The sequence below is a fragment of the Kogia breviceps genome, chromosome 16 (assembly GCF_026419965.1).
Source record: "Kogia breviceps isolate mKogBre1 chromosome 16, mKogBre1 haplotype 1, whole genome shotgun sequence".
Lineage (NCBI taxonomy): Eukaryota > Metazoa > Chordata > Mammalia > Artiodactyla > Physeteridae > Kogia > Kogia breviceps.
The window spans coordinates 67,895,642-67,908,821 of record NC_081325.1 but is presented as its reverse complement, the minus strand read 5'-3'; the positions used below and the strand labels follow the sequence as shown (position 1 = coordinate 67,908,821).

General features: G+C 40.6%; 1 protein-coding gene across 24 annotated transcripts in view; it reads left to right on the top strand.

The window, feature by feature from the left end:
• The window catches only part of DOCK9 (dedicator of cytokinesis 9), a 276,764-nt gene that overhangs the window by 254,216 nt on the left and 9,368 nt on the right, over positions 1-13,180 (top strand). For 18 of the 24 annotated variants that reach the window (XM_067016588.1, XM_059041955.2, XM_059041954.2 and 15 more), the window contains 4 exons: positions 3,788-3,910; positions 4,483-4,596; positions 6,143-6,289; positions 9,620-9,830. In XM_067016588.1, coding sequence (XP_066872689.1) covers positions 3,788-3,910; positions 4,483-4,596; positions 6,143-6,289; positions 9,620-9,830 — 595 coding nt within the window. Of the gene's footprint in view, positions 1-3,787; positions 3,911-4,482; positions 4,597-4,805; positions 4,812-5,268; positions 5,305-6,142; positions 6,290-9,619; positions 9,831-13,180 lie in introns of all 24 variants that reach the window. The other 6 variants (XM_067016597.1, XM_067016600.1, XM_067016601.1 and 3 more) reach the window with 2 other exon arrangements.

Sequence of the window (13,180 nt, the reverse complement as noted above, 5' to 3'; positions counted from 1 at the left end):
TTTCCCTACAGCGAAGGACAGCTATTAGTAATACTGTTATATTACTAACAAAAATGCAGATCGATTCATTCATCCAAGAAATTCTTGCCTACCAAATATGTATGTGGCACTGTGGGATATTACATTACCCAGTAGAAGTAAGATATCATTTTTCAAAAATTAATACAAAGTAGAAAGTGATGATTGAAAAAGAGAGATTTGTTTAACTGGCCTGTTAATTACATATAGTATTTAGTTTTCAGAGCATTTTAATGGGTAAAATTTTATTTGATCATTACAACTATCAAATTAGATTAGACCTTTATTACCTTCCCAGTTTTACAAATATGCTAAAGTAATAAGTACATTGACACTGACACTGTACAAGTTTTATTTTTATGCTTTTATGTAGCTTTTTATAATCAGAGAAGCATGAGAAGAATCATAAAATTTTGTCATATTTAACCTGGATAGATTCTCCATTGGAAAAGATTTGAGAAAACGGAGAGAGGTTTTGCAACTTCATAATACAAATGCACAAAGAAAAGATATGGTGTTAGGACCTTTACTGACTTTTTTCTTTGTCTATAGCTGTTAGGATAATTACTACATATTCTGGCTTCAGTGTTTGCACTTAATGAGACCAACAATAAAAGTATGAGACAACTGATACACCTCTTTATAAGCATTGGTACAGACTTTAGTCACACAGATGACAGTTTTATGATTTGTATGTTGTAAATATGACATAGGAATTAAATGTCTTGCTTTAAAGATGGTTTGTTTAAGTCAGTTAGGTAGTATTTTCTGGTAAATTGATTCACAACTGCTTTTAAAATGTTTATTTTCTTTGGACCTATAAACCGTAGACATTAGGACTGTAATGAAACATTAGGCTGGTAATGAAAAACACAGGTCCTGCCCTTCATTTACAGAACTATGGAGGATACAAACATATTAAAAGGCAACTATAAACGCCTTAAAAATATATTAGCAAATTTAATCTAGCAGTATATAAATAAGAGGAATATATTGTGACTAAGTGGTGCTTACCCTGACAATGCACCATTGGTCCAATTGGTAAAAACCAATTAATGTAATTCACCATATTAACAGAATAAATAAGGAAAGTCTTATGACCATCTTAATAGATACAGAAAAATCATTTGAAAAAATTGAATATCCATTCATGAGTTTTAAAAAAAATCCTAGGTTAAGAAAAAAGATATCTACAAAAAACCTACAGCTAACATCATACTTTATGGTGAAAGACTGAATGCTTTCCCCCTAAAACTGGGAACAAGACAAGAATACCTGCTTTACCACTCCTATTCGACATTGTGCTACAGGTTCTAGCCAGTACAGTAAGGTAAGAAAAAGAAATAAAACTACGTATATTGACATAAGATGCAGTTGTCTTTTATGACAGAAGTAACCCGAAAGAATTTGCAAGAGAAGTTACTAAAACTGAGTTTGGCAAGATCACAGGACATAAGATCAGTGTACAAAAATCAATCAACCTTCACGTTTAGAGATTCTTATACCATAGTTTCACTGTATTGTTAACAATTATTTTGTGTAATTCCTACAAACAGGTAATGCTGGATGACTTTAAATCTTACTCAAATAAAGGCCTTTACTCCAAAAATAAAATCATCAAAATTAAAAAACAGTACTATTTATAAAAGCATCAAAAACCTTGAAAAATTAGGTATAAATCTGTAGAGATTTGTATGCTAAAAACTACTAAGCTAAACATTGATGAAAGAAATCAAAGAAGTCCTAAATAAGTGGAGTGAAAGACTCAGTATTTTTAAGATGTCATTTCTTCCTAAATTGATTTATAGATTCAAAGCAATCCTAATTGAACTCCCATCTGGAGTTCTGGTAGAAATTGATAAACAGATTCTAAAATTTATATGGAAAAGCAAAGGAACTAGACTAGCCAGAACAATTTTGAAAAAGTTGGACAAGCCATGCTATCTGATTTCAAGATAAAGCCGTGGTTCTCAGCTAGGGATGATTTTTCCCCCTCTCTCCCAGGGAACATTTGGCTGTGTCTGGAAAGGTTTTTTAATGTCACAATTTGGAAAAAGGGGGAAGGGTGGTGCTACTGCTACTGGCATCTAGTGGGTAAAGGCTAAGAATGCTGCTAAACATCCTATAATGCATAGGACAGCCCCCCAGAAAAAAGAGTTATCTAGCCCAAAATATTGTTCATGTCACTGTGGAGTAACCCTTCTATAAAGCTTCAGTAGTGATCAAGACGGTGTGATATTGGCACAAAGACAGACACATCTATCAATGGAACAAAGTAGAGAAGCCAGAAATAGACACACACACGTATGGTCAGTTCATTTTTGACAAAAATTCAAAGGCACTTCAATGGTGAAAGGACTATCTTTCATCAAGTGGTGTTGGAACAACTGGACATTCATATGGGGAAAAAAAGTTGACCTGTACTTTATACTGGATTCAAAAATAACTCAAAGGATCATAGACTTAAATGTGAAATATAAAACTTCTGGAAGAAAACATAGAGATAATCTTTGTGAACTTGATAAAGATCTCTTGGATGTAATGTATAAAGCACAATCCAGAAAATAAAAACTTGATAAATGGAGCTTATCAAAATTTTAAACATCTGCTCTTCAAAAGACACTGTTAAGAAAATCCAGAGACAAGCTACAGACTGCGAGAAAATTATAAATCATTTTTATGCAAAATATATAAAGAACTCTCAAAACCCAATAATAAGAAAATAACCCAGTAGAAGAGTGAGGAAAAGATTTTGAAAAGGTACTTCACCAAAGCTATATAGATGACAAATAAGCACATGAAGTTTACTCAACCTCATTAATGAAACTCTACTCCAATGGGCTTAAATAAATTTAGGTCAAATAAATTGACTCCCATTAGTAAATTCCACAGAGGATTGACAAGTCAATCTGATTGTTTAACAAAGTGGTAAAAGATACAGTTACTTTGGAAGGGAGGAGGAGCTCTCCACTCTGTTGACAGGGCATGGGATGGCCATGGGATAGATGTCAAGCTACCTGCTTGACTGGGGCTGGCATATCCAGTCTGCTGAGAGCATCTGTCCCAGCATTCCCAGCAAGGGTCCTGAAATTCACCCTGATTGGTCAGTTTAGGTCACATGATGAAGCAATGATTGACCAGAAAATAGATTTATGCTGGTTAGTTTAAACCTGAGGCACCTGTCCCAGCCCTTGAGTCATAGTGTTAGCTTCTTCCGAAGTTCAAGGGCTTTAATGGAGGCAGGGTGACTGCCCAAACTTCAGTAGATAGAAATTTTGAAAGGAAAAGGGAGAGAATGTTAGAGAGGCAGACCTGGTGCCTACCACACTCCATTACTGAATTGCTCTAATATGTTTAAATTGGTTTGAAGTCATGCCTAGTGACTTTCCATGTCTCAGTATTGTCATTGTTCCTCAGAAAGGAAGAAAATCTAAATTATATTTAGAAAAAGAAAACTAAGAACAAAAATTGAGAGCCTGTGTGAAACCATCAATTTTTTTCCATGCATTTAACTATTACACAGTCACACAATGTGACCCTTCGTTTCTGTTTGTAAATATGATTGGAAAATAGCTCATTAAAAAAAAAGAACATGTAAAGCACAAGCTATTACAAAAAAAAAAAAAAGAACATGGAAGTTAGTGTTTAAAAATATTACATATTTTGAAATTTTCTTCCTGGCCGTCTTAACCATTTATGTATTCTGCAAGGAACACAATGCCAATTTCCCCATAACACTCTTTCCTGGCCGGGGGCCTTCTTTGATCAGGATGTGCTCATGGAGCTCCTGGAACAGTGTGCAGACGGACTCTGGAAGGCCGAGCGCTATGAGCTGATTGCCGACATTTATAAGCTCATCATCCCCATCTACGAGAAGCGGAGGGATTTTGAGGTATCTGCGTGGTTTGTTTTCTCCCGATTGAGAGGACAGTGGAGTGACACACATCCCCAGACATCCTTATATGCAGAGAGCGCAAGCAGGCCATTTGAGCAATGACCTCTGACCTGCCACGTGACACTGGCGGTCGCCACCCTCAGAGCCATCAGGTGTCACACCTCTACCCAGACCTCAAATCTCAAATGACAAGCGTTGGGAATTCTGGCACTCCACCTATGTGGGAAAACAGTGGCCCTTTCATCCTTCCTGGGCTGGGGAGGCCATCCAGGTTCTCTTAGCTAAGGAATGGAGTAGGAAAAGCAAAGACGACAAACGTCATCAGAGGCCTGAATTGGCTTACTGCACTGGAAAGCCAGTGGGTCTTTAATATGCAGGATGGCTCTTTGGGTAGAAAACGAAACAGTTGGATAATGATCCCTACCAGTTGTGCTGTCAAAATGCATTCTTGATTTTTTTTGAAACTCAAGTCCAATGAATTTTCACCTATATAGTTTCATTTCATGGTTATTTTAAAATAATTCTGCTAGTTGCAGGTGGGAAGAAATGGGTTTTGTTCTGCTTTCCAGAGGCTGGCCCATCTGTATGACACACTGCACCGAGCCTACAGCAAGGTGACCGAGGTCATGCACTCGGGCCGAAGGCTTCTGGGGACGTACTTCCGAGTAGCCTTCTTCGGACAGGTGAGCCTCCTCTCTGTTCTCTAGGCCATCCCAAGTCGTTTTCTTCTTGTTTAAACTTTATATACAAAGTGGTATTTTGTAAATTTTCTGTTTTCTAGAAATGCTAATTTGATGAATTTGTCATGTTTAGTATGGTTCTTATCTTCCTCAGTAGTAAACTCTCTGCCTTTTTTTCTTTCTTCCTGTCTTTTCTTTATTACTTTCTTAAGGCAGCGGTAAGTTCTCCTTCCATAAGTTATTCTTAGCGGCATCTTTGGTACTTCAGTGTGGTTTGCAAGTTTCCTTTTCAAGTCTGTATGTATATCTGTCCAGTCATTACAAACTCCAAAACAAAATTAACATTTTATTCCATTTACAGAAATAAATCACCTGTTCCCTTACACGTCTATACTGCATGTTTTAAACCAAAATTAAGACTTTCTGGTTTCCTTTGTCCCTGTGCTTCTCTATCTTTCAAAATACAATATCTCTGCAAGTAGATTTACCATTATAATATTTCAGAAACCCTTTAGAAAAGGGGTCATTTAAATTTAACTGAAAGTTTAACCTCCAAGTCTCTAACATGATTAATAGTATAAATTACAATCCATTTATTCAGGGTGTGTGGTTTTCTATGAGCATTATATAACCTTCAATTTATCCTGTTATTTATTGTCTTTTATAACTTTATAGCAATACCAGTTTACAGACAGTGAAACAGATGTGGAGGTAATTACAGTAAATGCATAAAAAGCAAGTAATGTAGTGAAATTACTGCATCTAAACTCCTAGTTTGATGTGGGTGTTTTTTGTTTCATGTTAGCCTGCATTTTTTCTTTTATATACTGTGTTTTTTTGCACCATTTTCTCTCTTTCATTTTAGATGAGAAAATTTTTTTTAATTTATTTCAAATATTAACCCCAATCTGGGCTTTTGAGTTTTCAACCTTTTTCACTTCCCATGCAATACTTAGCCTTCTTGTCTCGAGACATGATTGGTGCTAAAACAGATGATGACTGGTGATAATGAAAATATTTCCTGATCTTATGCTACAGCCCTTTAATATTTGTCTCATCAGGAAGACAAAATAGAATTTACACCAACTTCACATAACTTTTGCCAAACCAGAATGCTTCCTTTTATGCCGTAAAATCCCAATTAAACGGCAGAGATCAGGAGAAGGGATGTGTGTGCGTTTCTGAGGCCTGCGGATAGCAGGCTGCTGAGTCATGTCTTAGAGAGTTCTGCTCCTTGGGAATGTGAAACAGGCTTGAATCCCATGATTAGACTTCACCGAGGGAACACAGTCTTGAATCCCCAATCTTTCATTTCCCTCAACACTCAATGACAGCATTCTTGGATGAGTTTGCAATTTTGTGTTTCGCCCTACCTTGCACCCAGACCTCACATTATTATCATTTTCCTTCCTATTCGGAAAGCCTGATTTTGTTTTTAGAATCATTCCCGTTTTTGTTGTTGTTAACTCCTGTAACAAAAGAATCCTTCCTGGGTGGTAAGCCTTGGGCTTATATTTGGGGATAGCTCTAATTGTGCTTTATGTCACAGGGATTCTTTGAAGATGAAGATGGAAAGGAGTATATCTATAAGGAACCCAAACTCACGCCTCTGTCAGAAATTTCTCAGAGACTCCTTAAACTTTACTCAGATAAATTTGGTTCTGAAAACGTCAAAATGATACAAGATTCTGGCAAGGTATGACTATGCTTGGAAATGTATTATAGCAATATAATATTGTTGTTTTATGTATGATTGATCGTATATATTTATAAATGTGGTAGAAAAAAGAAGACCCAGGAAAAAGTTAAGAATGGTTGGCCTTGAGTGGCAAGTGTATTTTTTTCTTAATACCTTTCTGTGCGTCCCAGGTGTCTTTCATTAAGCAAACTTTTTTTCATAATTTTAAAGATATTATTTTACAGAATAATTAACATCTGAAAGGGTATACTGTTTTTAGTCCAGCTATTTAGAAACTCTGTAAGCGTTGGGTCCTAGGTTCTGTTTGTCACTGTAGTTTTTCCTTGCACTTAGCACAGTGCCTGGCATGTTACTTGACACTCTGACTGATTGTTTGATACATGGACAGATGGACGGGCAGACAGAGAGACGAAGGAATGAACTAATTAGCCAGCACATTTGTAAGAATGGGTTCTACTTTCTACTTAGAGAGGCTGTCCTCTGCTATATTGCTCTCATGAAAACCCTTTCTGAACATACACGTTTTTCCTATATGTTTATGTGTTCCACTGTCTTCAGGACATCTCCCAAGAGTTGGGATCCCTTTGCTTCCTGAAACTCAGGCCAAGATAGAACTTCTGTTCTTTGCATTAAAAATGCACCTCCTGCTCAGTTTCCAGCAGCAATAAGCTCTACCTCTTTCTCAGTTCATCCTTTTGGAGGATCCTTCGTTCATTTTTTTTTTTTTTTGGCCTGAGCCCTGCTTTGGAGTCCCCAGTGTCTGGAATCTGTTTCCTTGGGGCCCTTCATTTTCTCCAAAGGAGACTCTTCCAGTCTCCTGCCCAGGTGGTAGGGAGGGGACAAGGGAGGAAGGAATTCTGAATTCTGGAGGCAAGGGATGAGCAAGGGTGAAGGTCCCACGTGCAGCTTGCAGTCTTTCACCTGCCCTCCCTGCATCCTGCTCTGTTCCTTGCCCCTGCTTTCTGCTGAGACTGGGGAACCCACTTAGACTCTTTCCAGACCGGTTTCTCCAAGGAACGGTCTCTTCTCTCTTGTGGGGCTGGGACTAGGGAAGGGAACCCAGGGCTCTGCCACCTCACATAGACTTTGGGCCACTTGCCACCCCACACGTCTCCTGGTCACTGAAATCCTGGTCCTGGTCCTCTACAGATGCCAGTCTCTTCAGGCTGCCATAACAGATACCATAGACTGGGTGGCTTATAAGCAACAGAAATTTATTTCTCACAGTTTTGGAGTCTGGGAAGTCCAAGGTCAAGGCACCGGCAGATGTGGTGTCAGGTGAGGTTCTTCTAACTGCTTCACAGACTGCTGTCTTACTGTCGTGTCCTCACATGGAGGAAAGGGTGGAGCTCTGTGGGGTCCCTTTTATAAGGGCACTAATCCCATTCATGAAGGCTCTACCCTCCTGACCGATTCACCTCCTGCCTCCTAATACCATCACATTGAAAATTGAGATTTCTGCATGAGAATTTGGGGGGAACGCAGACAGTAAGTCTATCACAACAGGCTTTTGCGAGGTGATCTGACTCCCCTGTTGTTGCCCCTCTCCATGGGAATGGATTAGAACTTTCTCTCCCAAGTCAGGAAGTGCATCTCCATGCACCTGCCTTCCAGATATTTATTAAACTCATCCACTGCTCTTCTGTCCTCTCTTCTTGGTCCTTGCTGGTTAATTCTATACTGTCATTGTAATAGAGTTGCACAAAGGAAAATGGACAAGCCTACATTGTTGGTCCATTTTTAGCTAGAAACCTCAACACAACCTTATTAAGACCTATTTCCTTTCTAGACCAAATCACTCAGGTCCAACTTGCCTTTTTCTCTGAAACCAAAACCTTTGTCTGGGTCAAGTTGTGGCTTTAACCTTAACAACCTTCTGTCAAGGTTCTCACGCACTGGTTCTTCTTGCCCTTTTGATATGTGGTCCTTGATGCAGCAGCTGAAAGGCGTCCTAGGCCGTCTTCTCTTCCTCAAACACCAGTCCTTTATTCCTTCTACTGAGGCACACTTACAAGTTTGAAAGTGAAAACTAGGGAAACACCACTGAAAAATAGGCAAGAATGGTTATTTCCTCTGCTTTTAAATTGTTTCTGCTAAAGAAAGTTAAGTCTAAGAGGTTTGAATACAATTATAGTGATTGGCCAGATGGCCTTTTCTAAAAGAAAAATAACTCATCACTATGTATTTTCTGAACTTTCAGAGTTTAAGGCATTGCACATCTGTTTTTCATGTTTCTTCACACACGTCTCTGTTAAGAGAACAGTGATGCATGAAAATTGGGGACCAGTAAACCCATCTTGATCTCAGTTGTTTGCCCTCATTCCAGGATCGTCTCCACATTCTCTGTATGGTCATTTCTTTCATGTCCCCTTTTATTGCTCTAGAAGCTTAAAAACAACATGTGCAAAGTTGATTTGTCTCCCTAATAAATTACTTTTGTTTTTGTATGGAAAGTGCCTATGTTTAATTTTCTAGCATGTCACAGAACTTAGAGCACCACGAGGTCTAGCCATGTAGTTTTTAAAGCATTTATGTGCTGAGTCTGTCGGGAGCTAAATTTATAATCTGAGCAGTCTTAGATTAGTCTGTACCTATATTAAGTTAATTCATCTACATCTGTTTATATCTAATCTATCTACAGATTAATTATGATTTGGGGACCTAGGCTTTAAACATTATTAGTAAAATAAACATTTTTGTCTCTAAGCCAAATATGTAAAAGTACGGCTTAGAAAATAATCAGAGGAATCCAGGCGGGGAGTCATTGCACACACATACTAGCATGATGTCTTCAGAAAAGTCAATGTCATGGAAAAAAATAGTCTAGATTAAACAAGACTAAGGAGACAAAACTAAAATGCAATCATTGATTAGATTCTGCTTCAAATACAAATAGTTATAAATAATATTCTGGGACATTTGAGAAATTCATCTCAACTTGGTATATTTGGCACTATTAGGAAATTAGTGTTGATTTTGTTACATATGATGATGTAATTGTGGTTATGGAGGAGAATATCCTCATGTTTAGGAGATGCTGGCTCAAGTGTCATGATGTGAACCACTTACTTTGAAATGCTTCAGCTAAAAAAAAAGTCTACATATACGTGTGTGTGTGAATAGACACATATAAACAAATATAGCAAAGTATTAGCAATTGTTCTCAGTGGTGGGTATGTGGGTGTTCGTTGTACTATTTTTTTCAAACTTTTCTGAAATTTCCCCAAACTTTTACTAATACGAAGTGGAAAAACACAGGTTCGGCATGCTTTGGAGGAGTCCTTTCAATAGCAATAGCAATATTCCATTTCCTTTATGCATTTAAAGGTCAACCCTAAGGATCTGGATTCCAAGTATGCGTATATCCAGGTGACTCATGTGATCCCATTCTTTGATGAGAAGGAATTGCAAGAAAGAAAAACAGAGTTTGAAAGATCTCACAACATTCGCCGCTTCATGTTTGAGATGCCCTTCACCCAGACTGGGAAAAGACAGGGAGGCGTCGAGGAGCAGTGCAAACGGCGCACCATACTGACAGGTACGGTTTTCCTGGCCCCTTTCTTTAAGAATCACGCCCAGACACCAGCCCAGACGTCAAGATAAAGAGCCCTCCAGAAGGGATCCCGAAGCATCTAGAATTGGAAGGGCCCTTCGAGCTTAGTTAACTTTCCTTACATATCCAGTTTTCAGCTTAACGTGTATCTAATGCTTGCTTTCGAATACTCATGACATTTTTCTATTTACTTGTTTGTATTTTATTCTTCCACCAGACCAGAAGTTCATATCCAATGTCAGGTCACTTACCCTTTTTAGAATCTGGTGAAAACAGCTCAGAATGCTTTTGCACACAATTTCAAGTGATTTGTAGACTCTCTAGCCCCGTGGCCCCCCAAGGTCAAGAACCCCCGCACACAGTGCTGCATCTGTGTCATGGGAAGAGACCCCTGACACATCAGCATGAGCCTGCTCAGAGATTCTAGGTGGAGTGAATAAATGGGACATGAGGCTGGACTCCACCCACCTAGTCTCGGAGTGGCTGGCCAACTTCAGCTCGGGCACCTCCAGTACCAGGAAGCTCACTGCATTCACAGGCTGCCCATTCAGCTGTGCCAGAGTTTTAATGGATCCTTTGGCACTGCTTAGCCACTGATCACCCACCCCCAGAACTGTGCTGTGCATTATCTCCCTGTTCCTGACAAGTGTAGAGTCATCTTGGGAGTGATTTCTACCTTCTTTAAGGGAGCTTGACTCCATCGCTCTTAGGGTTAGGGTCAGCAAATGACGGGTAACCTGTAATAAAACACTTTCTTGACTTAAACAAAAATTGGTGAGGAGGCTATTGAGAATGCCAGTTGTGTCTATATCTGCTATTGGAGCACATTTTTCAAAGAGTGGCCACACTTAAGTCGAACCTGGAAAGCACCCGCTGCTTGTCCAGCAGTCGATGTTGTCAGGTGTTCCGCCTGGGCGGGAACAGGTATCATTAATGGTGAAAGGAGCACTGTGAGGATGGCGTGTTTTGGGTGAGGCTCCACCCTCGCCAGTGGACAGTGCACTTTAAATGGGTGACTTGGGTGGTGTGTGGTTTATGTCTCAGTAAAGCTGTTACCAAGGAAAGAATGTGGTTCATTATGAAATAGCTCAGAACAGCATATTGCACAGGATTTTTCACCATTCTTACGAGGGAACTGAGATAAAAATTAAAATACAAAAAAAAAAAACCCCAACCCCAAAACCTTACATTCTTAAAGAAGGAGTCTCTACTCCTGCTTTTAGAATAATAAGATAACATGTAAGGCACAAACAGTGTTGGCCTCTAAAACGTTAGTCCCTCCCCGTAGGTAAATTGTTTTTCTAATGGACACAGTAGCAAATTCTTACTAAGCAAAATAACTGCATTTAGGTGGAGTCATTTGATGAGCGATACCAGCTCACCACGATTATCTGCACGGCTGTGATGACCTCAAATCAGTGCTTATCCAAGGCTGCTCCTGGGGACGTCGGCAGCATCAGCATCACCTGGGAGCCTGTTAGAAATGCAGATTCCTGGGCTCCACCCAGACCTTCTGAGTCGAGGACTCGGGGTGGGGCCCAGATGGCTGTGTCTAACCAAGCCTTGCAGGTGACTTTCATGCCACTCAAGTTGGAGAACTGCTGACTTAAATAAACCTAGCTCACTGATGGGTCAAGGTCAGGATTTCTTATTAAGATTTTTCTGCTCAGGTAGCATACTGATTCATAAACAGTTACCATGAGGTGCTTTCCCTGGCCCGTTTCCCATTTTGTCACAGAAATATTTTTGATAAGATAACGGGCTAGAGCAAAGCTCTGTACCTGCCAGAGCAGAGAGGACAAAGAGTAACCCCACTGCAGAGAGAGGCAAAGTAGACACAGTGGCTGTTGGCTTGGGAAATAACCACCTTGAGAAGGTGTGGGCAGTGCAGAGCCTGGGCCTGGGTCCTGCAGACCCAGTCACATCCTCACTGTGTGACCTTGGGCAGGTCACTTAACCTCTCTGCACCTGAGTTTTTCATCTGTATAAAGAGATTTGTACTCTCCATCTGGTGTCAAAGAATTTTGTAAATTATGCCCAGGTGGGGAACGAATGTACTTCATTTTGCTACATCTCACCCACCATTGAGCTCCTTGCCTTTTGAGGTTGGTGATGAGCAAAAGGAGATTCTAATACAACACGACACCAAGAAGGGGTGCAGTTTTTGCCCTGAAAGATTCTCAGAATTTCAGAAGGATAATCACTGGGTAGTGTAAAGATTTAGAGAAGGGGTTATAAAAATGTTATTAAGAGCCTATAAACTACATCAACCTTCAGTTAAAGACACACAGACCAGGATATTCTGAAGACTTTGAATTTGAGAGTTTTCCCTTGTGTTATTAATCCCTTAGGTTCTTCTTCCACTGCATTGCTTCAGAGCTGACCTGTGGCCTTCTAAGTTGTCGGGGAGCCCCTGCCCTCTGAACCCAGACTGGCTCACTTTCCTGGATAGTTTAGTCAGTTAGCTGCAGTTGTGGAATCATTTGAAAACCCTAATGATTGCCCTTCAGGCCCCCTCAGTGTAAATTTCTGAGCCTGCCTCCCTACGTGAGCCCCTCTGTTCCCTCTTTCGTGGACCTCATTCCATGGAGTTTCTTCCCAGACGCTGTTGCAAAGTCTTCCAAATCATGTCCAGACTCCTACTCAGGTTGGAAGTACTCTCCCTCCCCTCACCCTCTGTTCCGTCTAACCAGACCGTACACCCACCCGCGCTTCTCAGCCGCCTCTTCCTCGTCCTCCTGCCTGAAGGGCTGCAGATCACTGGTGTGGGCTGTTGATTAATAACACGGTGCCTCACTCAGTCCACCACCTAATTCTCCACCTTCCAGGCCAGTTTGCTCGTTCTTTTAGCCATTTGGGCACTAGCACATTCTTCAGTTCAGCTAAATTCATTGAGCACAGGCAGTGTTCCAACTTGGCATATCAACAAAACAGAGCTCTCTCTGGCTTGTGCAGCTTAGACTCTAGCAGGAGGAGGCAGATGATAAACAGTAAATATAATGGGTAAACGTGTCTGTGTTGGAAGGTAATACATGTTCTGGACAAAAGCACAGGGGGTTGGAATTGTGGGGTTGAGGGCAGGGGGGCTGCAGTTTAATGGCGTGGCCAGCGTAGGTTTCACTGACAGTCCAGACTTGAAGGAGTTGGCCCTGCACATGTCTGGAGGGAGAAGGGGCCGTCGGGGCAGAGGCCAGCGGCAGGGGTCCCTGTGCCCAGCGCGTTCAGGGGACGACCAGCAGGCAGGCGTGGCTGGAGCTGAGGGAGCCCCAGTGAGAGGAGAGCCGAGGCCAGCAAGGAAGGTGGGGGCTGGGGCAGTCCCAGACTGCGTGGACCTG